The sequence below is a fragment of the Pelmatolapia mariae genome, linkage group LG7 (genome assembly GCF_036321145.2).
Source record: "Pelmatolapia mariae isolate MD_Pm_ZW linkage group LG7, Pm_UMD_F_2, whole genome shotgun sequence".
Classification (NCBI taxonomy): domain Eukaryota; kingdom Metazoa; phylum Chordata; class Actinopteri; order Cichliformes; family Cichlidae; genus Pelmatolapia; species Pelmatolapia mariae.
In genome coordinates, this window is record NC_086233.1 from 61,415,796 (window position 1) to 61,442,443 (window position 26,648).

General features: G+C 38.4%; 2 protein-coding genes across 2 annotated transcripts in view; one reads left to right on the plus strand and one right to left on the minus strand.

Annotated features, from left to right (window-relative positions):
* LOC134631607 (protein arginine N-methyltransferase 8-B) overlaps positions 1 to 8,152 on the plus strand; it is a 31,056-nt gene extending 22,904 nt beyond the window's left edge. Inside the window, exons 8-10 of the mRNA XM_063480120.1 lie at positions 2,635 to 2,785; positions 5,643 to 5,764; positions 6,175 to 8,152. Coding sequence (XP_063336190.1) covers positions 2,635 to 2,785; positions 5,643 to 5,764; positions 6,175 to 6,258 — 357 coding nt within the window. The 3' untranslated portion in view covers positions 6,259 to 8,152. The remainder of the gene's footprint in view (positions 1 to 2,634; positions 2,786 to 5,642; positions 5,765 to 6,174) is intronic.
* A 105-nt stretch (positions 8,153 to 8,257) lies between these two features.
* Positions 8,258 to 24,784, minus strand: cracr2aa (calcium release activated channel regulator 2Aa). Its single transcript, XM_063480119.1, has 18 exons — positions 24,684 to 24,784; positions 21,804 to 22,199; positions 20,247 to 20,358; positions 19,987 to 20,167; positions 17,737 to 17,883; positions 17,398 to 17,488; positions 17,195 to 17,290; positions 15,972 to 16,159; positions 15,421 to 15,492; positions 14,328 to 14,373; positions 14,093 to 14,172; positions 13,635 to 13,980; positions 13,373 to 13,505; positions 13,020 to 13,101; positions 12,650 to 12,764; positions 12,339 to 12,440; positions 11,642 to 11,718; positions 8,258 to 9,436 (listed from the first exon to the last, which is right to left on the minus strand). Exons 2-18 carry the CDS (start codon positions 22,011 to 22,013, stop codon positions 9,349 to 9,351), a joined length of 2,166 nt encoding a protein of 721 aa, XP_063336189.1. The 5' UTR covers positions 22,014 to 22,199; positions 24,684 to 24,784; the 3' UTR covers positions 8,258 to 9,348.
* Between the last annotated feature and the right edge of the window lie 1,864 nt (positions 24,785 to 26,648).

Below are 26,648 nucleotides of genomic sequence, written 5' to 3' on the forward strand. Positions count from 1 at the left end.
CATACGTTTGTCACCTTACAAGTCTTTCCACACCGCTTTGAGTTCAGCTGTTTTCAGTCCTATTACCACGCAGGCATCCCATTTGCCCTTACAGACATTTGTGAAAGAAATAATTGCTCTGAAGAGGTCGGTGAATTTGAATGTGTTACTGTAATAGGATGCAATTGTTGCAACAATTTAGTTTGTGAAATTATTGACAAAAGGAAGCATTTAGGAACCACAGCAACTCAGCCACAAAGAAAATTTGCAGAGATCGATGAGCGCTGAGGCACATATTAGCTAAAGAACCATAGACCTCCTCAGGCATAACATCAGCACAAAAACTGTGCATTGCCAAGATGTAACATGTAGGTAGGCCAGTACTTTTGCCCATATAGCATATACTGTGATCTGAGAACTTTCTAGAGTCAAAGCTGCTATGGTCCCATAGTAACTATATGACTATGGGGAGTATCACAGAATTATAACGTATCACGGTGTTTTGAAATCTAAATGCTATGATTTTCATCACTATCGGCACAATTTCTGCTTCCAGTTAAACTGACGATGTATTATAGAGCATTGCAGTGCACCCACTACAAGAGTGCAGTCTCCAGTATTGGTAAAATAAGCTGAGCTCAGAGAGCAGTGAAAGATGACAACTGCAAGTAGCAAAAAGAGTGACTCACTTGACTCAGTGGATGACTGCTCATCCTAGTCTAAATAGCTTAGAAAGAAAAGCATCTGGATTTCTTTAAGTTTCCTTAAAGACGTTTCAACTCTCATCCGAGAAGCTTCTTCAGTTCTAAGAGCAATTGGTGTAGAGTCCCAGATTTAAGCCCTATGGAAGTGTCCCCCCAAGAGAGTCATGGACCCCTTAATGATCTTCTACCTAATCACACGAGCCAAGGTATGAAAACAGGTGTGGGTCACAATCAGCCAAGGTTTTGGGTGAAGCCTAGCGCCACCCTATCATGTGATTTCCTGAGGTCAAATGGCCCTGGATGTGATTGGGCCTTACGGTGTCTGAAGGGATCTCAAAACTGGATTCTAGATGGCAGACAGTTGGTGTCGTAAGCCACCGCCTCTGTTCAAAGATGGACATGGATGGCTTCTTTCACTCCTCTTTCTTGAATGGATGGATCTGTCCTCTCTGTCCAAAATGTGAACATTGGCATCCTTGAAAGAGTGACCTTTGTCCTTTAGATGCAGGTGAACAACCGAGTCTTGTCCTGCTGACGTGGCTCTTCTATGTTGTGCCATGCGTTTATAAGTATGTTAGTCTTTTTAATCAAAGCAAAGGTCTGTTCAATATTTCTTGTGCAAACTAGTTGTTTTTATGAGTAGTTCCAGTAACTTAAATCACTGCAGCTTAGTTTTTTAGTTTTAGTTTTCCCCCTCTGTATAAACTGACTTAGGCAGACAGCCCTTGAGATAAAAAGTGTGTGAGGCTGATGGGAATAGGGTTTTTTGCCTCTGGGATTTTCTTATATCAAGGCCTTACACCATTGATACCAGACTGAAAAGTATCAATGGTGTAAGGCCTTTTAAAGACATGCAAATCCATTCAAAGTCACTGTGTTGACTTTAAATGAATTACTGAATGACCTCATTAAAGTTGTATAACCGAGGAGTAGCACGTGCAGGACCCCGTGTTATTAAACCACGACTGAAAACTACTGTAACGATACTCGGGGAGCATCATTAGCAAGTATGATCTTGAAGAAAACAACCTGTATGATGGTGCTCTTTAAATTTTTATTTTGCCTTAGGAGTAATTGCTAGAGGATAAACATTGCACTGCAGTATATTGCTGTCTTAAACTTTGAAATGTGACTTTGAGAAGTTTATACTACATGACCAGAGTAAACATCTCGTAAATGTATTTATGGGATTAATTATTTTTTAAAGACAGCAGGGGAAATCTGATATTATTGTTGCAGTGTTTTATTGTCACCAAACATAAGGCTCATTCCTCTGCAGCAAATGTGGCATCTGGCACCAAAGCCATCAAGTCATCAGTGAATATCTATTAGCACTGATGCCACGTGAAATGCCTTCATGTTTATGCTGTGGTAGCAGGTTTCAGGTAAGCGTTCCTCTGTTATGCAGTAATCATAGATAATTCTTTATGTTGACAGTAAACCAGAATAAGGAGGAACATGCTCCACACTTAGCCTGACTCACTGGGATGATATGGGAGACCTTGTAAAATTGATTGGAATCAGGGGACATTTATAGACTTGAGTTGTAGAGCCTTGCGTGACATGATCCCCAACACTTGGATCATGACAAGTATGGGCACAGCTCCTTCTTCTTGTCTATCCTACACAGCGGTTATTGGCTTCTACTTGTGGAGGTGGAAGCTTTGCTGTAGGCTCCCTCTTAATGTTGGTCTTTTGTCCTCGATGTATTGCAGATTTATTTTTTTACAGCCTTTTAAAACTGGTAGGTTTAATTTCTTGTTGTGTGAATAAATAAAAGGTCCGGTGAAGGTAAGATCAAAGCGCTCTATTAAAGACTTCATATACATTTCTAAAAGCACATTTCTGAGACTTTTCTTTGACTCACAGTGAAAGGGAGAACTTAATGTAATGACTCACATAAGAAACTTGTCATTTGTTTATGTAAAAAAAATATTTTTTACTTTTACAGGAAGTGGACATCTACACCGTAAAACCTGAGGACCTGTCCTTCACATCATCTTTTTGCCTGCAGATCCAGAGGAATGACTACATCCACGCACTGGTCACTTACTTTAACATTGAATTTACTAAGTGTCACAAGAAGACAGGTTTTTCCACAGGTAAGATACCCAGCACTTCTGCTTACTTCATATTCTGTACAAGGCGTCTTCATCTATCTGTTTGTTTGCCAGTTTATGTACAGCTTCAGTAGTCGAGCTGCATTATATCTATTAATGTGACAATTAAACTTTCTGGTCATCATCAAGACATAAAAATTGGAGGAAAAATAGCCTTACAGCCACTAGCAATCTGACTCCTGGCCCTCTGAATCTGAGGTCTGTAGATCGAGAGATGTAGTGTTTTTTTTTCTTTGCAATTTCTCTGAGCATTGCACAGTCTGACCTCGAGGTGAGTTTGCCTTGGTGTCCACTCCTGGGAAGATTTGCAGCTGTCTTGAATGTTTTCCACTTGTGAATAATCTTCCTCACTGTAGAATGAAAGATGTCTTTATTTTATTTATTTATCTGCTTTTTTTATTGAAAGGGCCTTATAACTCTACCAGGATTCATTGCTTTTGTCTTTCCTCCTGGGCACTGTGATAAAACACACACACATAATTATTACATATCAGAAACTTCTGATCATCTAAAAGTGATTATCAGCACCTGGTTGCTACTTTACCTTCTTAGTTAGTGTGGAAACAGACTGCATAGAGTCCTGTGAAAACGTGTTGCACTTTTGATAGACATGACACATAATTAGAGACTAATCAGCAAATAATAGAGCACAGACATTATATGGAGATAACCAGATGAAACCATCCAGTTATCTGCACCGGTTTTTCTTAAAAAAGAAAAAGAAAAAAAAACAAATTAAATAAAGACAAATCTACATAAACAGATCTAAAACTATTTTCTAAAACTAGTCTCTTTTATTCCATTGAGAGAATTCTGAACTTTCTTTGGAGCAACAACCTCTAAAGGCCGGTCTCCTTTTGTCTTGAGTGTGGAAACTAACAATAAACCCTGATAAGAACATGGATTCCTACTGGTATTATGTGGCTACAGTTGCAAGAAGAATGGAATCACATCAGGGAAAACCTGCCTTTATGTTTAAAAAACCCAATCCTTTTCATAGTAGGACATACAAATAACACAAGTCACTTTCTGCAGTCTAAATTAGGAGTGATAGATTCAGAAGACCCCAGGTTAAAGAGTGTCCTGTTTCTGAAGCCCTGTGTTTCATCACAGTCCAATGAGAATCAGAGCTGTATACTTTGCCCAGTGGGAAAGGCAAAAACCACACTTCCTGTCAGGTTTTGTGTTCCTCATTGTGCTCACTTCTTTTCATAGATGGCAGACCAGTGCTTTCTCACATTGCATGTATGGAGGCCCCAATGGCACACAATTTGTGTGAAATTAGGCCAGTCCAAACATTTGAGATTGTGGCGTTCTAAGAGAATGACTGCAGTTTTAAAACCTGTGTGTGACTGACCTCTGTTGGTGAAGGAGTACATTAAACTGAAATGTAAAGAGGAATAAACTGTCTTAACTGTTGGATTAACAAATATATCTTTTGGCTCTTTTGGTTAAAAAAAAATGTGTGTAAGCACAGGTCACCTTTAATTTGTCAAGTACACCATCATCAAGACCTTGTAACTTTTACTCAAAGAGATGTATTGTTTCCTAACATTGGCTTTTTCTGCCAAAGCACAGTCCCGTCTATTGATTTTCTGTAAGTGTGTCTGCCAAGCAAAGTTTCCAGTGTCAAAACTTGGGCCTTTCCTCCTGAAAAGGTTAGACAGATTAAAAATTACACACAAAAGGCTAAAATGGGCCATCAGTCTTTCACGCGGTCGTGAAGGACAGTGTATCAGACACACACACAGACTGTCAGGTGAGGAGAAAATGGTCAGGTCAGTACAAAAATACCATTTCATCTACTGCAGTTGCAGAATTAGATGAAACAGAATTAGTTTCTCAGTGCCTTTATTGAACTATGCCCTAAAAAAGACCCTGGCCTGTGTAGCAGTATGCTGATTGGCAGGCCCTTTTATCTATGGACTCACAAAGCACAGATCCACCAAGCTGCCACACAAAAGCTAACAAAAATTCTAATTTATTTTAAGTGGTATTGACAGCGATGGTCAGAATCCTGGCCAATGCTCACATTTGTTTTGGGACTGGGATTTCAGGTTTTACATTCATGCAAACTATATGAATGCAGATAAAAGACTACAAAGACACAAAGTGAAATGGTAATGGAAGAAGTCTGACAAACGTTTTAGTTGAGAGGCAAGGAATTCGTTATCTGCATTTTACTTCAGAGCTGTATTCTGGATCTCAGGTGAAGACACATGCTTTTTTTGCACTTAGTTAAATTCACATCAGGTAGTTAGGCAGCTGTGTATCGGTAAAAAGTCTCATGATTAATTTCTTGTATGCTTAAATAGTATTCAGATCTTTGGAAACATTGTAAAAGGGATAACTATGTGGAGAAATGCACAGCTGCATTATTGACAGGGGATGACTTATTGTTGTCTTCAGTCTGGGTTATTTAGTTGGTGTATTGCACAAATTAAACACCTGAGATATCTGCAGCTGTTCATTAAAGTCAGTAAAATGGTAAAAATGGTAAATGGCCTGTATTTTATATAGCGCTTTACTAGTCCCTAAGGACCCCAAAGCGCCTTACATATCCAGTCATTCACCCATTCACACACACATTCACACACTGGTGATGGCAAGCTACGTTGTAGCCACAGCCACCCTGGCTGTGGCTACAACGTCAGTAAATAGTAACAAGACTTTAATCCAGATGTGTGGCAATAAACACCAACTAAAAGGTCTTTTCACAAACTGCCAACTAGTCAACAGTTCCTATAAGTGATCAATGATTTGTTTATCATTACGAAAGTCATTAGTGACATAAGTCACTTTCATAAGTATTGTGAAAGTGTTTCTCTGTGTATTGCAGCTCCAGATGCTCCATACACCCACTGGAAGCAGACAGTATTTTACCTGGAGGACTATTTAACAGTCCGAAGAGGAGAAGAGATCGTTGGCTCAATTGCTATGAAGCCCAATGAGAAAAATGTTGTAAGTACTGGTATGGATATATTTTGAAATTAGGATGGATGGATGGATGGATGGATAGATAGATGTGTAAATGAGTCATCCCCTGCCCACAGCAGGCTGTTTTCTCTTCAGTTTTGTCTGCCTGTCATGCAGGCAGCAGCCCTGCAGTGACTTCAACAAACAACAACAGATTCTATTGTTGACCTTGTCAGTGTCCTCTCCTCCCCTACGGGATGGAGAAGCGGCGCCTGCTTTCTCTTCACAAACACTCTGCTTATGTAATACCATGTTCTGCTCTCTGGTCAAAAAGGAGATCTCATCTCTTGTCTTACTTGTTTTTTTCTTTCTTTCTGCTGTGTATTTGATCAGTTGTTGTCTGAAGTATCGCTGAACACCATCTTTTTTATTTCTGTCTCTCTGCTCACTTGCAGCGTGACTTAGACTTCACCTTTGAGCTGGATTTCAAAGGGCAGCTGTGTGAAGCAGCCATATCCCATGACTACAAGATGCGTTAAGTTTCACTGTGGGGACATTGGTGCCCCGCTGAGTGCAACTCCTGAGCACCAGAGGGAGACAAAGACGCTCTCATGACCACAGACAGATGCACAGCGGACCCGAGACTCACAGAGGAAGAAATTAGACCGGGCTAAAGACCCGGTTTAGCTGGCACCACTGACAATATCAATATTGTTGCTACTTGTATGATGAAGGCAGGAGGTTGACTGTTAAGCAATTCTGAATGTAACTCTGACAAAATGTGTCAAGAAACTGTTCTAGTCTTGATGAATGTTAATTACTGACGTAAGTATATGTGAGATGGAGTGATGTACTTGTGTGTTTTCTTCAGTATTTGTTTTTCCACACTAACCCGGACCTTATGGAGCGATATTTGGCATTTTTAAAATACAGTAATGAGTTACTCTAATGTCCACATTCTGTTACAGTAGAGAATACACTTAATTTAATTTTTTAAATGTCATGTACTGTAGCAAATGATTACCAGTAAAATGATTTATTTATTGTTGTATCAGTTTAGCAATGCAAGAAAAACTAGAAGCGACTGAACACCACAGCCAGGACAAAGAAACGTGTAATGTGAAAGGTAATGTGTTTGCATAGTCAGTGTAGTAGTGGTTTACAGTGCGTGTAAAATAGAAGGTGTCAAAGTTCACACTGTTACACTGTTTGGACATCCGGTGTGCTTTGTGTTGTCAGTTCGAGCTGTGATGTTGACCTGCCAATAACATACTTTTCCCATCCTAAATGCCTTGACCAAGTGCCGAAGTGTACCTAGTTTTGTTCCACACTGCTGCGTTTAGCTTCTTACAGTGGTTTCATATGTAGACACAAGCCACTCTTATTCTATTGATTTAAGATTAAGCAGTTCTTCAAATCTAGCCTCAAGCCATTTAGTCTATGCCTGAGCATAATTCATGTCAAGGAATCAAAGGAAAGCCTGCGTAACTCAGTGTTAATAATGCAGCTGGATCCTAGACAGACAACAAAGAATTATTACAAAGGGAGTCAATAAAATATTGATGACCTGCTTTAGTTATATCCCAATATCTTGGCTTCAACCAAACTCACGGATACTGAAAATGAGGTTTCTTCTAGCAAACGTACGGACCACAAGATATGGTTCTTTGGTTTTTATCTCAGGCTCCCCCTGCATTGCATACTTTTGATTCACAGTGGATTCAGTGTATTGATGGGGATCTTTTCATTTCCCCGTACTCTTACTACAGTCATTGCCAAGGTACCCAGTGAAGAATTTATTCAGTAAAGATCTGCAGATATTTTACATATCTGAAACCTCGCATTAGTGCTCCAGATCACCTCACACGTCACAGATCTTGACATTGCCAAATCCAGCCTCCATTCTTAAAACACTCAGATGCCCTTACTACCGAATTCTAAGCAAAATGTACAATGTGTGCATATGTTGGTAGTGAATGAAGATCATCATAATAAACTCATGTAATTACCAACTAAAAGAAAGCACAGCATCAAGCTGCAGCGTTGCCCTCTGAGAGCACACAGTTTGGTAATTGCTTTGGTCGTGTGCATTTTATACAGGATCATCTTGTGTACAGGATCAAAGCTATTGGCACAAATAAGCAATATCACGAGTCATTTATGCTTACAGTTAATTCAAATCAAAGGTTATCTTATTTATCTATAATAATACCTGCATCGAAAGAGCACCTTTAGATTCAGAAAGAAAACATATTCGGACAAAAATCCGACTTATTAAACACAAACATGGCGACGGAATAAGTTATAAAAATTCTATTAAATCAGCATGCTGATTGCACATGTACTACTTTTTTTTATTGTTGAATATATTGTTTCACATATTGTCATGTACTGTAAGTTTGAAAACTCAATAAACTGCAATGTCCAAACATATCCACCAGGTGATGCTGTACAATATATTTTTATTTCATGGTGCCAGAAAGGAAACAAAGTCCTCCCGTGCTTTTCACATAAACTGTACACATAGCTATTATTAAGTTATCGCCATTTCCATTTTTTATATACATATGTATGTCTACATTAGAGTAATGTGCAAGATCCTGGCAGTAGTGATTCACTGTTAGTGAGAGTACTTTTTTTTTTTTTTACCAAAACCACATTGTTACAAATTACATATCAAGTTACAGGAATATCATTTTCATAAATACTTGGCACCAAACATAGTAAAGTGAAAAGTTGAATAAATATTTGTCAACTGTCTGGTCTCTTGGGAACAAGGGTGTGTCTTTCAAAATAAAGCTGAGATGAGTTCTCATGTTAATACACAGGTAGCCTAGTAACTTGCAGTACTGCTATAACAACACCTATAATATAAAATAACATCAACAATAACAGCCGTGGGACAAATTCTAAACAACATTTTTTGTTTGTTCATTAAAAAGATATAACTGCAGTTCACCAAGTGAAGCAACCATAATATCCCGAAATGTTATTTAACACCACAGTTAATCTTGGTCCAAACACTAACTTACTACTAACGAACTTAAAAAGCGATCTAAACCTGAACACCAAAGGCTTTTCAAAAGTAGTGTTAAATGCAATGTTGTCTGACAATGAGTCGTATGCTACAGTTATTCACACTATTAAGTCCACCTGATATGTTTGAAAAAGATGTAAAGACGAAACATTTAAACACTGAATTCATATATGAAAAGCAAAAACTCCACATTTGAATACTACGAAGCCTTTGGAAGATTATTAAATATTTGAAATTTGTGAGTTACATTCAACTGTGAGTAAATATCCTTCATTAAAAATGTTCTAGTTTGACTTGAAAAAGAGTGAACTTAGCTTAACATTTGTTCAGTGATATTTAAATCTGACCCTCAGAGGGAAATCCACATACTAGCCATGACTCGTGTTTTACTTCATCCTGAATAAGTGATTTTTAAACTGTCACTAGTTTGGCAAATCACACATTTATAACAGAGAGCTTTTAATGCAAAGAGTAAAAAATTCTGTGATGACAATCAGCACGATATGTTCTCGCTTGCACATGTGATCACACTTTTACAATGTGTATCTACGTAAAAGGTAGTGCTTCTGTGTAAGTGTCAACTGTTTATCTGTCAGCAGCAGGATCTCTTCTTCTCTGAGTGGATACTGACGAGATGGACAGTCTTCTCCTTTTCTTGGTCTTCTTGCTCTTTCAGAATTCTACGAGACATAATGAGACAAAAATGTAGCAATTTCTAACAGGAACCTTGACGTGCATCATGATGTGCTTCACCCTTTGTACTTGGATTTGCTATGAAAATGCAAATGCAAATGTGAACATACATTAACTCTGCTCTGTCTTCTCCTTGCTCAGTTCCTCACTATGGGAAGGGTCCTCTGGTGAAACCTTGATGTAAATTCCACTTGCATTCATTTGGGTTTGTTTTGTAAGTGGTTAAGATGTCCTAACAAGTTACTTTATTTGACAGCAAAAATTGTAGACTAGCACGTCAGAGTACCCATGCTAATAGTGCTGCTATATGCAATGCATGGCAGTGGGTATCTCTGACGCTCTAGCGTTACATTCGTGGTCTGTGGCTACTGCTGACACTGTGCATGGACTCCCCCCTTGAGGACTGACAGAAACCACTCAGAATACTTGGGTGCTAACTACAGTACACGTTTGGCTCATAATGGTAAGTGCTGACGTTTGAGAGATGGTGTGAAGGAACCTTTTTTTCATTGTTGTGTCCCGGATGCATTATCTTCCTGTGTAATTTGCTAGATAGTGATAAGGTGCTAGGGATGTTTGAAAAGGTAACCAGTTCAACCAGTCCATGTCCTGAGCTCTCACTCGTGATTTTTTATTTTTCCCAGGAGCAGCTGGCTGGTGGTGTATGTGTGCCAAGGACTGGAACCTCCTGTATAACTGTGAGTGCATTCCATCAGACATATGGCTACTCGTGGGCCCTGCTTACAAGTGCTGGTGTTATCACATACTTTTATTAGACTCTACTGCCTGCAGAACAGGGCTCTCTTTGGACAGGCCGAGTGATACTGGAGCTTCAGGGACTGATCATGCCATAGGGCCCTTCGCATGGTGAGATACCTCACTGCGTTTTCAGAGAACGAAGAATATTCTGGTAACCATTTTGTTATCTTTTTTTTCTTGTGTCCAAGAGCAGAACCATAATCCCGACTCACACCATAATGCTGCCTACATTCACAAACCTACAGTATCCTAATTTCTAGCAGTAATTTCAGAAAACAGGTTACTGTTACTCTTTTACTTTCACTTGAGCATTTTACGTGACTGCTTTCTTATTGTTACAAACCTTTGACTTACGTCTTTATACAGTACTTACCACAGGAATTACCAGTTAAAAATAGTGGTAAATACCAAATGTTTTATTATTTTGTAATGGTTAATCCAGTAGTATGCTCCAGGTGTGTAATTGAAATTATATTTTTAATGCCAAATTGTAATTACGGTTGTTACTGAATAATTTTAAAATGTGCTGTTTTACAAAGCTGTAGAAAACAGTAAAGCACTTTATCATTTTTATTTATGGCCAAATTACAGTTATTTATTTGCCTTCATGAGCAGAAAAATTAGTTTTAGTGGTTAAATGTTAAGCTTGATTAATTATTGACTTCTCATAAGTAAGAAGTCCAGTGTGCCAACTCAAACTTGGCTATAAAAATGTGGATTCATATTTTTTTTTTATTAAATAACATGTTTCTAATATATTTTTGTTTTCTTGTTTTTATTACAGGTGGTCTAATAAATTTTAAAGTACTGTATTGTCACATATAACATACATAAAGATGTATATTGGTGCAGGAAGAGGCCAGTCTCACAGATAATCACTCCACGGTTTGCCAAACTAAAGTTTTCCTGCAGGGCAAAATGTTGGTGAAATGTCATTATTTTTGCTCATGTGGTGGCAGATTTCTTTTCTCATGTATTAATCACATATTTAATCATATCACATTAGTTATAGTAATATCACTTTCTCACTTTACTACAGTAAGAGCACTCCTGTCACTAGTTTACATGCATGTGGAATGTTAACACAGTGAGGCCATTGTAATGGGAGACGTTAAACAGATAGTGAGACTCCTTCTGCTTATCAGGGATGTAAATCCTTAGGTGACGGCCAAGCAGAAAACAAAGTCATAACTCTCTCTGTGAGGGAGGAGGTATAGCCCCCCCGTGAGAGGGGCCAACATGTAAGAGTTTGTGGAATGTTCTTTGTCTGTGTCTCTGTATATAAGATGTAAGGGCGGTGGCCACAATTCAGAGATGATCCTGGTGTTTCACTGGGATGCTCTCTCCACATTGCAATGTGTTTATTAAACCCACTTCAAATCAAGCTCACTGGGCGTGTTGCAGGTTATTGTTAAAATTTCCATAACACTCACCTGGCTAAATGAACCATGGACTCCACGACATTGTATCCAGAGCAGGCACTGCACTCATAGAACGTCATCTGGCAGTCCTAAAAGAGCCAAAAGGTGATAGATTAAAAGAATCTTACAAGAAAATCTAAAACTTTTAACTAAAACTAAAACTGCTGGAACACATGAATTTCCCCAATGATCCAATGAAGGACAGTAAAAGAAAGAATGTATACTTTACTGACCCCCTTGGGGAAATTCCTCTCTGCATTTAACCCATTCACTCAGTGGGCAGCCATTGGGCGCCCGGGGAGCAGTGTTTAGGGACGGTACCTTGTTCAGGGGTACCTCAGGGTAGCTGTTCAGTGGATTCGAACCACCGACCTTCCGAACATGGGGAAATAGGATATTTCTATTCTATTCTAAAATGGCTTCTGTGCTACCTTGAGAATGTGCTTTTACACTTAAAATTGTAAAAGCACTAAGAAACAAACATTTATTATAAAGCAATATTAGTTCACAAGACTCTGTCCAGTAACCATAGAAACTACAACACTTGCTAGAGATTAGAAGGATAAAAAAACTAAATTATGAATATTAATTATTAAGTCATGCTTCTTTTAATTATTATTCATGTTTTTTTCATTTGTAGTATGACTGACCAGAAACTAACAGTGACTAAAACAGAATCTCATGCTTAGCAGAAACAGCAGACACAGACCTTGGCTAATCTTTCGCCGATACTTTTCTGAACTTCTCTTTGAGTCTCCTTGTCTGTTTTGTTTCCCAGGAGCATGACGGGGATGTCCTCACCTGCCCCTTCCTGTGAAGCAAGTTAAGGAAAGAGCACAGGCTAAAACAGATCTGTGTCCACTGGGATTAAAGGGAGTGGTTCATACGTGCCTTGTTTTTTTGTAATTTGTAATGTAATGTACATGTAAATGTAATGTAATTTGTTTGTTTTGCAGGTAAGCAAAATAAAGCAAAACACAAAAATGGGATTGTGGTGTTTTGTGACTGGTACTGCCTTACCTTAACACTAGTGAGCCACTGTCTTACAGCTGTGAAACTCTCCTCGGTAGTGATATCATACATCACAACCACACCATCAGCCTTACGAAAGAACTGCTTGGTGATGCTTCGATACCTGCAGGACAAGCAGGAGGAAGTAGCAAATTTATGGGTACAGCTTACATAATGGAAAAGTGCTTTTTCTGCCTCTTTACTCGGGTAAAAATATGCGAATGTTTTGTCACCGCATTAGAAAAAAAATGTTTTGTTTGATCATTGCTCTTCTGTTAGTTGAGAAAATTTGATCACATTAGAGAAAAAAATAAGAACTGATTAGAAAGTTTAAAGATCTCAGCCAAATTCCACACCTGACAGTGTCTGAAAACCTCACCTCTCCTGTCCTGCTGTATCCCACAGCTGCAGCGCCACCTGGCTGTTATCCACAGGTATTGTTTTTACACTGTAGTCTATACCTGCACATTCAGACAAAACAAATGACATCATAAGCATATAACGCCAAAGGTTATTATACTTTACAGTTTGATCGTGTTTAAGGCTATTTCAGCCCTGGATTGAACTTTCATTGCTGACAGCACTGCACCCTGAGGAGAAAAAAACTGTCATAACCAACTGTTACATTTAGTGCTGTGCAGGCAAACACATACAAAGCTCGAGGTCAACCACAGAGCTTCGAATGCTTTTTTTTAAACCAGCTAATGTCTGTTTACACTATAAAATACGTACCCACAGTGGCGGAGGTGCCAGGGTGGAAGGCGTCATCACAAAATCGTCGGAGGAGGCAGGTCTTTCCAACACTAGAATTTCCTACCAGGACGATCTTGAAGAGGCGTTCAGGTGCTAAAGTGCTAACTTCCTCCTAAAGAAACAGGATGAACAGGAATAAGACCTAAAGAATATGGGAACTCGCTTTTTATTGCCAGTCAGCAAAGGCTCGCATATTGCATGTGTGAGATAGTTGACGCTACAACAGCGTGACGAAGCTTACATTCATGCTGTTCTCTTTGCCAACAGGCTGGCCTCTCGGAGACGAGGGGGTTTCCATTTTCTCCATGCTTTGTTGGTGCGAGGCTGAAGACATGCGAGGATGAATATCACTCATCACCAAGTCTATATTGTCTTCATTATCTGAGACCTTCTTTCCTCCATTGCATTCTTGAAGTGGGGTTTGGACTTGACTGTCATTCAGGAAGGAGGGGAGGTGGTCCTCCTCAATTGAAATGATTCTCTGGAGATGTCCTTGGCCTCTTGCTTGTGCTGCACAAAACGGCTGGCATGACCCATTGACTAAGCGGTGCCTCATAGAGCTGGAGGTTAGTTCCTCCTCATCCTCACTGCAGATAGAAAGTAACATTGCAAATACAATAAACATTAATACATCAAATAAATAGCCAAGGTTGTATAAGCTTTGGCTTGCCTTCCATTCAAGGTAATGACATTTGTTACCTTTTGAAGACATCTGTATTCATGCGTTTCCCGACACCAATTAAAGGCTTCAAACCCGATGTTTTAGAATTCTTTGGTTTCTGCAGAGTCACAGTGTTTATTTGCAATATGGCACGAGAGTCTGATATTTTTATATATACTGTATTTGCAATCTTTTTAAAAAGGACAAAAATAAAATGAACTGAGAGGGTAAATTTAAATAATCAAGGGAATGAAATTTACACATGAAACACACCTGATAGCAAATGTCCCTTTCATCTCGTAAATGTTTGTTCATCTCCCTGAAAAGAAAGAAGGGATAAAAAATAAAGACTGAGAACTTCAGTCAAAGTGGTTCAAACATTCAAAGGCGCAATTTCTTTGTTCTTCAAATTAAATCTTTTTGAAAAACCTTCTTTATACTTAAATCATCAGCAGACACTTTTCTCTCTTAGATTCAGTTCAGCCACTTCAGGCCATGTGTCGTTGTTGTTGCGACTGCTGCCGTTTTGTTCCACAGCAAGTGTAACGCAACTCGGTCAGATTAAGATCAGATTAAATTGGCCGGTCATGATTATGCCACATCTTCGCCCTGATGATTAGGATTCTTGTAATGCTCGATACAGAAATGTTGTCTAATATGTTTTAAAGGAACTGGCTGAATGTGAGCATGCAGAATGCTCCTGCATACTTTCCAGTGATCCAGATAACGGGATAAAACAGTGTGCCATTTCAAATGGAAGCCCACTGTCTGTGCAGGATAACAATCATGCTGGACGTAAAAATGCAATACAAAAAAAGGGGTTGTCCCATTCAGTTTTTGGACACTGTGTTGAGTTATTTTCTTGATGCATTATTCATTCATTCATTTCAAATTGTTGGTGCTGCAGACAGAGACGTGGAACCGTCCAAACACGCGGTCTGGAGTTGATACAGAAAAAAGCCTTTGGATAATCGGATAGGAATCGCTGTCATTTACTGTAAAGCAACATTTCTTTCAAAAGCAGCCTTAAATGATCAAAAACTCATCTTCTAAAAAGGCTTTGAGGCTGAGAAACTAATCAGTCTTTCTTTGTTATGGGACTGGTACACTTGTAAAAGATGAATTACCAACTGAGATGTTTGCTCCTCAGTGCTGTTCTGATTTAGTTAAACAACAAATCTCACATGAAAACAGAAAGAAATTACTTTTTTGGATAACTTGTTTTGGTTGTCAAAATTGGCTTTGGAGCTCATCAGTGGGAAAGAAATAGAGACAAAACACCCAAAACTCATGTCATGTTTCTGTACACTCCTATTCTTTCTAAAGCAGGCATGTACAGCTGTACCTTCTTTATTCTGATCCATACCTTAGCAGGTCCAGTTGTTTAAGGAGACTTTCTCGCTCTCTCTGCAGGCCTTCAGTTATTCTGTATATTTCTCTATTTTAAACAGCAAGACATCAGTGATTATTAATACTCTGTGATTGCATTATACTGTATTTTGCATTTACACTTCTCACATATGACTTGAACAAGTTTATAGTGTTTCGAGACAGTTGTAACAGCATCAATAAAAAAAAAAAAAAAAAAACACACAACTGACAGACTGTGGGTTCATACAAAATTCAATATATAAGAATAAATGCCAATGAAATCAGAAATACTTACAATATGAGTAAGAGTATGAGTTCTACGAGTCCATATACTTTTGTAAATATTTTTAGATGTTTAATAGCTTATTAACCGTCGGGTTTGCATGATGACAGTAAAAAGTATGGTGGACATTACTTTGTTTTTACAAATTATATTTATGTCTTCAGTGTTGTGCATCCTAATCAATCAGCAACAGATAAGAAATTGAGAGACCAAGAGCTCGAGGTACCAAAGCATCAGATAAACCGAGATCAGTCATCGCTTACATCTCTTTTTCTTCATGTAGTCGTGTGGACTGCTCTTGCAGTAAACTCAGCTGCTCCTGTGCCAACATCAGCTCCTGGGAGGTGTGTTCCAGCTCCTGTGCCAACTCATCATTTGTCTGCTTTAACTTCACATTCTCCACCTTGGTCACATGCTGCTCACTGTGTAGTTCCTGGCACTGACTCTCCAACTGGAGGTAGGTGGGTAGCGAAAAAAGAAAAAAGGAAAAGAAGACACCTCAGATAAGATAGATAAATATAACTGGTTACACCAGGCACTGTCTCTTTAAATATGACAGCATTTCATGAATACTCATTATAAATGCCTGATGCTACTTTAACTTCTATTAACATGAGGAATGTTAGTAGACAGCATGACGCTAGGATACAGTAACATCAGATATGTTACTGCATTAAGATCAGATTAAATTAGCCAGTCATGATTATACAGCCTCTTAACCCTGCTGTTTAGGATTCTTGTCCTTGTTAATAATGTGACATTGTCTAATACGCTTTAAAGGAGTTGTCTGAATGTGAGCGTGCAGGATGCTCCTGTATACTTTAGGCATTTTTCCAGTTATGATTCAGGTAACAGGATAAAACAGTGTGCCGTTTCAACTAGAGGCTCAAAGTCTGTGGAGAATAACAATTCCATTGGACAGGTGTCAAAATGCCACATAGATGCACAAAGAAAAAAATAAAATTGGGTTTGCCGCGTTGTAATTTTTGGACACGCTGTTGAGTTATTTTCCTACTGCATTATTCATGCCTTCGTTTTAAAATGTTGGTGCTGCTGACAGAGCCATGTGAAACTGTCCAAACACTTGTGGTCTGGAGTGCATTTGGTGCATAAACCAGTAAAAGAGAATAATCAGCATTATCAGACTGGATGCTGTTTAAGCTTTAGCAGCCATTATGATGTGTGGTTGATTGTTCTGCCTAAACAGCAAACCTGCATGACCAGAACTAATTTTCAGCTTGGTAATTAATCATAAAAGCATAAAGGTGTGATATAACCTGCTACTATCTGTCTAGCATTTATGGTCAAGAGTGATTACTTTATGACTCCATTCTGTTATCTGTCGTGTCTCACATGTTTTAACAACTGAATTTACCTCACTTGGGTTAAAGAGTTTCATCTGTAATTTATTTTCTCTCTATTAGATTTCATCTAAATACTCCAGTGTGGGACAGTGGAGGAAATCATTCTGCTATATTCAACTCACTCTTTTCTGTTTCTGGAAGAGTTGTTCCAGCTCCTTCTCCTTACGGGACAGCTGCAGCTCCAGGTCCTGACTGCGAGACAGAAACCGCTCATAGTCCTTCAGTGGACAAAGAACAAAGTTGAAAAGTCAGATTAAAATGCAAAACATCTGACAGAGCAAAGGTAAGTCGACTCTAACAGAAAACACCAGTAATTGCTTTGTACCTGCAGCACAATTCTCTCCTTTTCACTTTTTATTTGCTGCTCCATCTCCTCGTATAGTCGCTGGATCTCATTATCATGTGTTGCTGCTTTCCTGATTTAGATATAATAGTTAGATATAGTATTGTGCAATATATATAAATAACCCTGTTGACATAACAGATCTATAAAATTGATCACTAAAATAATAATGCATTAGAGAGAAAAAGCTTCTGTAAATGATTTACACAGTGATTAAGGAGCTTTGTCGCAGCACTGTGAGTCATTCAAATCTGAAAAACCTCCAATAATATTTCAACCTTTCATGACGACTGCATCAAATATACATGAATGTTTTCTGACCTTTTGAGAGCACTCTCCATCTCCCTCTTCTCCTGGTTGGCCTCTCGGATCTGGGATGTCACTCTACCTAGGAAGTCCTCAAAATTGGATAAAAGGTGTGGTTCATCCCGGCGCAGCTGGGCCCAAAGACTGCGCACTTCAGCAGGACTGATGGGACAAAATTAAGCAGATAATTGCAGCGGCTAAGCCAATTCATTTACTGATATCAGATGTCTTTGTCACAAGGGTTCATGAGGAAAAAAGTGCCGTTATTTGGAAGAAAAATAGAAGTAATGCAGTGGGGAATGTTAGAGATTTTACCACAGCAACAGCACATGACAATAACAATGAATAAAAGCAGCTCCTCCTATGTTTAACCTTGAGAAATCGATAATTATTATTGCACTGTAAGAATCTAACTATAACGCTCTTCATGCTGGTTTAAATGTTTTTTATGTGCTTCAAGGTCTACAACCAATGCATTAAGAAAACAGAAATAGCATGAAGTCTGAAAATCAGAGTCAGAGGTTGTTTTTACACTGTCACCTCGTCCATATAATAAACTCTACAAACATGAAAATTTAGTATTTTCTAGACGGGAAGATGCAGCTGCTCACAGTGAAGGAATTCTTATGATACAACTTTTGATTTTTGCTTTGAAAGCATTTGCTTCAGAGCTTAAATTCTGTTTGGCGAGCTCTCTGTGTCTGACCCTGAGGTACACAGAAGTGTATGTCACCCCCAACCACCGCCACTGGCAGGAGTCGCTATAGTAACCTCTCCTCACAGATTTTTACTAATCAGCTTCTGAGCAGGTCCTTTGCTTCTGATTTGGTCTTCATACAACCTGGTACGGCCTATTGTCTTCTGACAACTGACCCTGTAGTACCATATGCACACTCAGAATTTCTTCAGAAATGTTCCCATTCCCCTCTGTTCCCTGGCAACGACTACATGCCACATTTATAATGTTAGTTCATCTCTATTTCCCTCATTTAGTTTATCTTGCTGTAAAATTTGCTGTATTTTATTTTAGATCGCCTAACTCTATTTTCAGTTTATTTTATCTGGGTGCTAAAAAACAAACAAACAATGACTTTAAGGTAGATATCATGTAGTTGGTGCAAAATTATAGCTTTTGACTTGAAATGGGACACTACTACTGAAAGTCACAAGATGCTGTGTGAAGGTTCTCCATCCTGAAAGTCTTTCACACCTTCAGACCCTGAAATTGCTAAATATTGGTCAAAGACCAAACAGCTTTAGGTCAATGCAGGTGGAGCCCCTAATGCCCTCCTAAGCGGCTGTAATCAGAATCACTTTATTCATCCCAGTGATATTATGTGGTCACAGTTTCTCCAACACAGTAATAATAGCAACTAACGAAACTAAATTAAATAATACAATTTATTATATATTGCAAATATATTACAAAATATGGAAAATATAACAACAGCTCTAATAAATACAAATCTGTAATTATAAATATCCCAGTACATTACACAAAACAAAAAATATATTAAATAAAAGCAACAAGTGTTGATTTCTGGAACATCTATAACCTGTTACATTCTATTCCTACTATGGAACAGAATAACAACAGCTTATCAACATGCCTTTAAGTTATTAGACTAAGAAAGTCAGAAACATTTTGAAATATTTATTCTCCAGGTCTGCCCAAAATCAATATCAGTTAGTGCTGCACAAATTCATCTGAACTAAAATGTCATTGTTCACCTCTAACCAGGTAGGTGGAAGCCAACAGGATGTGTGAGTCTGGCATCCACCTCCACTACTGTTTGCTTTTATTGAGTTAGAGTTGCTTGTTAAAGGTTAGTCTAGTCATGCATTTCGTAAGAGTCTGTCACTACATAGCTTTCATGCTAACAAAGAAAACTCTAAACAGACCTCAACAGGAGTTACAAAGAAGCAGTCATAAAAGAGGAGAAAACATGAAAGTTTACATTAATGAGGTTTGTGAAGGCAGTTTTAAGTATAAAGATTTTGAGGAAGTCAAGTTTCTTTTAAAATTCTAATGCTTAACACTAAATTACTATGTTTTGATGTAATCATATATTAATGACTTGAAATTTTAAGCAGACATACTCTGCCAAGAGGCAAGAGGTTTGCTTATAAGTGGAAACAAAGTTTTTCTCATGCTGATTAAAGTGTCAGGCTTTAAATAGGTTTTCATTTCAAATTTAATGTACAAAATGCACAAAGGTGTGCAAAGACATGAAAGTAGACCTAATACACTCATACGGTACTCACTCTTCAAAGACATTGTTGGCTCCAAGGCTCTCCATAAGCATGCAAAAGTGTTTTTCCTCCTCATCCTCTTCTGCTTTTGCCAGGCCCTCTTCTGTGTGTGTCTGGTACAAGACCTCTGGCAAGCTGTTCTTCTCCCCCATGACTTCCTCCTCAGCAATGCTATTACCAAACAAAAAAGAACCTAAAAAAGATCAAGAGCTTAGATGATTAATAAGAAGTGCGATCCTACTATTTGAACACGAAACAGAGAGAAAACGTACTAAAGCCGGAGGAGAACTCTTCCAGGGTGAGGTATCCGTTGTTATCAGAATCAAGGGTATCAAATACATTCTCCAACTCCTCCGCACTTAGAGGAAGCTCACTGTTCAGCCTCTGTTAATCGAGACAGAAAATACAGCAGATATTCAAGGACATTATTAGTACTGTAACTTTATAGTAGAGTTTTATAAGGAGAGTCATGCGCAGTGGAAATTGTGAGCTAAGGAACAGTCAGGTTATTTTCCTTTTATTCCTGGTGATTCTAAATTGAACCAAATAAGTTCTAGAGCTTCTTTAACAGATATATATCTTGTTTAGCAAAACACTGTTTCACACAGTGAAACAATCTTTCTTGTGTAGCTACAGCCTTCAGTTTGTGACCATTGGCATCTCCACTGGAAATGATGGCGATGCAAGACTATCAATCTCTCATAATCTTTAAGAATTAAAGGCTTTAAAACGTTAATCCAAAGGAACATGGGAAAGAGAGAGTCTCTTAAAGAACTACACATGACAGCAACTTCTTTTCTTTAACAAAAGCCAACACAACCACACCTCTGCAAGCAATTTGAGTTTATGTGATGTTTACACTGTTGCAAATGTTGACTGATGTTCACCCTTAAAATCTAGGGCAGGGACACAGAAAAGATACCATCTTTCTACAAATATCAGCTGTTCCTGTGAAGTGTTATCTGAAGAACATATCCCTTATGTTGGCAAACAGTTCAACTGTAAAGCCATCCTCTTCATGATCGTGGTTGGAAACGTATTTTAAGCTGTGAAGCGAAGTGAAAATGACTCAGCCACTGAAATTACAGTGTCAACAGTGAAAATAAACTTAAGCAGAACTGTTTATTTAGCCGTTATATCGTCACAGTCACTGTCAGCTGAAAGCAAAGTGTGAAAACAAACCCTGTAACACGACAAGGTATTGCCTTTAAGTAGAGAGCAGTCAGTGCAGATGTTCATATAAATAATTTTGAGGACTGGACTACCGTCATCATTACTAGTTAAATTAAAAACCATTATCATAAACCGCAGATCAAAGCTTATCTTCTACGTGTTTGTCCTCCTCAGAGCAAGAGCCTAGAAGTGCTTCATCAAAGTGTAAGCCGTGGCCTGGATGAATATCTGAGGGGCAAATGAATCTGCACAATAATGTGAGTGGAGGAGTTGCATGACAAAGCTTCCGCATGGCTCTCTGTCTCTGAGTGTCTATTATGTCGCTTTGAAAAGGGTGCGCATGTCGTATCCATGTCCTGTTCAGCATCATTAATGAGTGCGTAGACACATCCCTGCATATTATTCTGGATAAATGATGACCTGTTATCTTTAAACACAATAAAAATGTGATGTGTAAACTGTGGTTTTAGAATAATGATTGAAACAGTGCAAAAACTTAACTGATTAGGAATGATTAAAGTTGGTAGTAATGATGCTTTCTAATTCTTCTACTGGCTGCTATGAATTAAATTATTTTTAGTAATGTTAAAACAGATTATAACACTAGTTTAAAGATGGCAGAACTTTATCAGTCATCCTTAAACCAGAAGCCTCACCTGCATGTCCCGTCGGGTGATGAAACCCTTGTTCTCGATGTCGCACATCTGGAAGAACTCGTGGGTTTTCTCCAGAATAGTGTTCTGTCCAACATTCCCATTCCCACTCGTACTTGCCTCATCATTGCTTTCTTGGCTTTGCCAGGCGGTATGGGCCAACCTGGAGTTCATGGCACTGGTGTTGGCACAGGGAGCAGTAAAAGCTGCCATGGTAACTATGAGTTTGTTGATAGAAGATCGTTTGCCACGTCCTTCATATGAGCCAGGTACAGACTGAGGCGTGCAGGAAAAAGATCCCAGACGAGTGGAGCTTCAGTCTGCTGAACATCTGAGGCTTTCACCAATGTCACCGACTGTCATCTCTTAGCAACCACCTCTTTAATTACCAGATCAAACCTATGAGAGAGACAAAAAGAGTGTTCAGTTATGACTGCTTTCCCATTAAATATATCTTTTTTTGTTGTTCTATATGCAAAAGTACATAAAATTGTATAGAAATTAGAGATTTGCGTAAAAACATGAAGTCTATAAAAGGGAGTTTTGTTTGATACATCTAATTAAACTTAAAAGAATTTGAATACAAACACAAATATTAATTGGTTATAATCGTATAACAGACAAGAATCACTCATTTAAAATGTGTAGTTCCTTTCTCTCTTTCTGCTACAAATCCTGATTCTGTTTTTGACTTACATATACGTGCTGCACACCTAAAACTACTGCTGCTGCTCTTCTCTTTACATTCAGGGATGACGGCTGCTGCTGAAAGTAATGTCATCTGACAAGTAAACCCAAAACTGCAGCTGAAACTTGTGGTATGACGAGGGTGGTCTTTGCCAGGAAATATTGACTGATTACTCTATTACTGGTGGGTTTTATGCAGACAACAGTTCTGTGTGCATTGGTTTGGAAGACTGCCTTCAACTTGTGCACCGTGACTTTGCTCAATCGATTTATAAACAGCAGCTTCTGAAGCTGTGTGTGATGACCTACGCAAATGCAGACATATGGAAAAGACAGAGGAAAAATCTGACATGCATGTAGGCAGGTAAAAGAACAGATGAGAAAGCAGGTTCAGACACACACTGGCAAACCCACATGGAAGGACCTTCAAACTTAAGGGCAAGTCATATGATTCATATTTGCTTTGCTCATAAAGTTGACTTAAAAATGTCTGTATTATATTTAATCTAAACTAGTTTGGCAAACCTTGACGATAAAGTAAACATTTTACCACAGATTTGACTTTTTACATTGATCTATTACAGCATTTGGTGTTCAGCCATCTCAATGGTTGCATAAACTGGTAAGCAATATTAGCTATTGTTTAATATGCTACACTTTGTGTAACATTTAGCATGTCAAGCCTCACGAGGTCTATGCAAAAGACAGTGATTAAGAATTTCAGAGGAAACAAGAAAGGGAACTAAGCTGAATTGCTGTTTCAAGAGGGTGATGTAGTGCTTTTTTCCTCAGGCTCATAATATCAACAATAATATTGTCTATAATCGTTCCAGCCTTTAACCACATAAGCACACAAGGTTAATGCCTCCTGTGTTGAAACTTGGAAATGTTGTCTATTCTTTTAGAGAAAACAAATAAATACATTAAAAAAAAACAGAAAACAAAAAAAAAACCTACCTATGTAATGTCTGGATCCTTGTTTTCACTGCCATTTTTAGATCTGGCACGTAAATTATCAGAACCGCAAATAAAATAATATTTGTTTAGAAAGAAAACTGTCCCTTTCCTAAGATCCAGTGTTTAAACACATAAAAGGTACCTGCTTTGCATAGCTGCCTTATCTGTCTCTGGGGTTGGCATGTAACAGCTGTTAGAGCTACAGCAGTTAGCAACATTTAAGCAAACATTGTGGTCAGGGCTAGACTGAGACCATTTAAGTTGTTGGTCTCCAACTAACCACAACAGTCATAACCATTATTTTCCATTCTTTCAACTAGCCTGTCACAGATCAATAACTGGCAAAACTGAGGTGCCATTTCTCAGACCTGTTCATGTCAACTACAATTAAATATAAAGTCTAATAATAATCCTCTTGAGAAAAATTTTAACAAGTTGACTAATGGACTTTTTTGCAACACATCTTCAGAATATTTCACAACATGTAAACTGTCCTCTGCTTTCTTCCTCTTATAAAAATTGATAAAGTGTCACACTTGTATTTTGAACCTGTATTTACAGAAAATACATTTTAATGCACAGCTTAAAACAAATGACTGGGACTGTTTTTATTTAAGTTCAGCGGGTCATAACGTCCTGTCTTCTGCCAAGTCGTCCAATGTTTTCATATCGCTGCATGTGTCGGCAGAATATTTCACGTATTGCAGGCTGCCAAACAAAAATATTCACTCAACTTCCTAAAAAGTCAACGGCATTTAAATATAACAACCGTCGATTTTCCGCCACAGGGTGGAGTATGTCCAACTTCAATTTGTTAAATAAATACCAGTTACACCTGTCAAGCAGTCAAATTAATCGTCACATGCACATTGTAAATATAGCGAAAAGAAAGCGTGGACAACGCTTGTGGTAAACGAGACAAAGCTAAGAGAACAGAATAGCTCAGGTTTCAGTTCACGTGTGGCTTGACAAGTTAAAACGTAATGTTTACTTCATTTCCGATGTTGTAAAACTTCCTGTGGCAACTGAAATCTTCTCAATATAAAAGTAGTGCAATAACAACAGTGCAAACAAACGTACTGCATGAACATATTAAAAAGTCTTCCCGAAAACATACAGTTGTAACGTTTGGCTAGCAGCAACGAGAATGTGCAACCTGTTACTAAGTATTTAGCGGGGAATGGGTAAAGTACGTACCCGTGACTAAAAAGTAGAATTCAAGTAGAAGAAAATAAATACCTTGCGCTGTATCAGCCTCATCCGCTTCATATGAAGTTCACTGTTTACTATAAACTCCCTTGTGTGGTTGGGTGTGTGTGTAAAGGAACTTGAGTGAGCAGCACTGACGGGGCAAACTCGGAGGGAGGGACTTCAGCCAAGTCATCGCTGGTAACCGTAGCAACGGTAACAAGGAAGTCCACACGCGGTAAGCAGCCACTCAGGAGCCACCGTCAGTCGCGAGGAACTTATACATCTTGTAAGATGTGTTATCTTTCTTGGTAGTATTAGCAGTATTTCCTCATACTACACTAACTTTGTAAAGTATGAGGAAATAACCCAAATTCGTAAGAGAATGTGCCCTGCAGTCGCTGCTTGTTTTAAGACACAAAAGAGAGGTCGTGTCGTTGCTTTAGAGGTTGTGTTACAGGTTTTACGTGTAATGAATCCTTATGTCTACACAAGATCCATCGTATTGTGTGAGTGGTATTCACATTTTTGTTTATGGTAGACTTTAATTGGAAAATTATCAAGGACAAAATTATAAACTAAACAAAATCATGATTATATTTTTATTGGGCGAGTTTAACTAGACTAGGCTAGGGACACTATATTGACCTATTTATGTAAAAAAAAAAAAAATGAAATAGGCCTGTTTGTACTCTGAAATTCAAGGTCTTGAACCTCAACATATTTTTCACTGAAAATCACCTGACTTAAGCTAGCCAGATAGCCGTGCTAACTCCGGAGTGATAGTCTGGCCTCTCTCTGTTTCAGAGCCCAAGCTGTACATTGAAGTTAACCCTACCTATATATACTGTCAACCTCAAGCACTAGCTCAGGGTTAGCTGAGCTACAGGTGATATTCCATGTTCCCAAAGCCAGATTCGGACAGCCAGAACCTCTGCTCCTGACCTGCCCCTCCTGCAAACGTAATTAACTATTTTACATATGTGAAAATACCATGCACGTACTGATGCGGCAGCAAAAATAGCCAGGTGATTGTCGTGTCATTGGGCGATTTAATCTGTATTTTCCTTTTAACCACTAAAAGCGTTGGGTAACTTTAAAAAAAATGTAATCGAGTGTCATGTAATGAAACCTCTGAAATGTAGTGAAGCAAAAATAGACAAAAGTACCTCTAAAGTATTTATTAAAAGGAAAAAAGAGAAATTAACCTCAACTTTCCATGAAAGAATTTCTATCTTCTTTTTTTCCCAAAAAATCTTCAAAATTGTTTTTGTTTATGCAACACCAGACTGTTAGTTTTGTTCTTCAGTTGTAATACCAATGAGTCACAGATGAGGGCACTACAGGATGTGTTATAGATTTGCTGACATGAACTCAAACACTTTTCAACACCAGCTTTGCCATCATAAAACAGGAAACTTATGTTTATTAAGCTGCTTTTATAAAGGATATTATAGTAGTTATTGACCTTTCAACAAACTCCAGCCAGTTCTTGGCTCTCCATCTGGCCTGATGTTTTCTAATAAATGGTGCAGATGAGTTTGGACCTACTTTTATAACTAGTGAGTCTAAGCTGCAGGGGGAAGCCTTATGATATACCATAAAAATGTGTCTGTACAGCAGCCAAACAGGTGTGAAAGCACTCTCCCAGGCCATGTTTGTCACAGTTTCCCATTTCACCGACTGAAACTACATGGATGTTCCACATGTGTGACAATGATGAGAGCCCTTGAGCTTTCAGTGTCCTCCTCTTGAGGATGTTTTTGAAAGGCTGATTTGCAGCAAGCAGATGCATGCAAAGTGATGCTTCAGTTGAGATTTAAGAGCCAGATGTGTTTACACTGGGGGACACTGAGTAATGATCAATGCCATAGTACACATTTCCTCCATGAATGAAGATTCCAACAGTAAGTAAATATATTTCACAATGTTTTATGTAGTTTCAAGTCTGTATTTGTATGTGTTTTTATGCAAAGTTGATACCTAAAACAAAAATTAGATAGTTTCTGTTCTCAT

Bases quoted from the DNA above. Each gene is read 5' to 3' on its own strand.
- cracr2aa (XM_063480119.1), bottom strand. From the start codon at position 22,013: ATGGCAGCTTTTACTGCTCCCTGTGCCAACACCAGTGCCATGAACTCC. The intron at 12,765-13,019 runs GTGAGGTTTTCA...CTTGTCCTGCAG, and splicing joins GATACAGCAGGACAGGAGAG to GTATCGAAGCATCACCAAGC. The intron at 12,441-12,649 runs GTAAGGCAGTAC...CTTGCTTCACAG, and splicing joins AGTGGCTCACTAGTGTTAAG to GAAGGGGCAGGTGAGGACAT.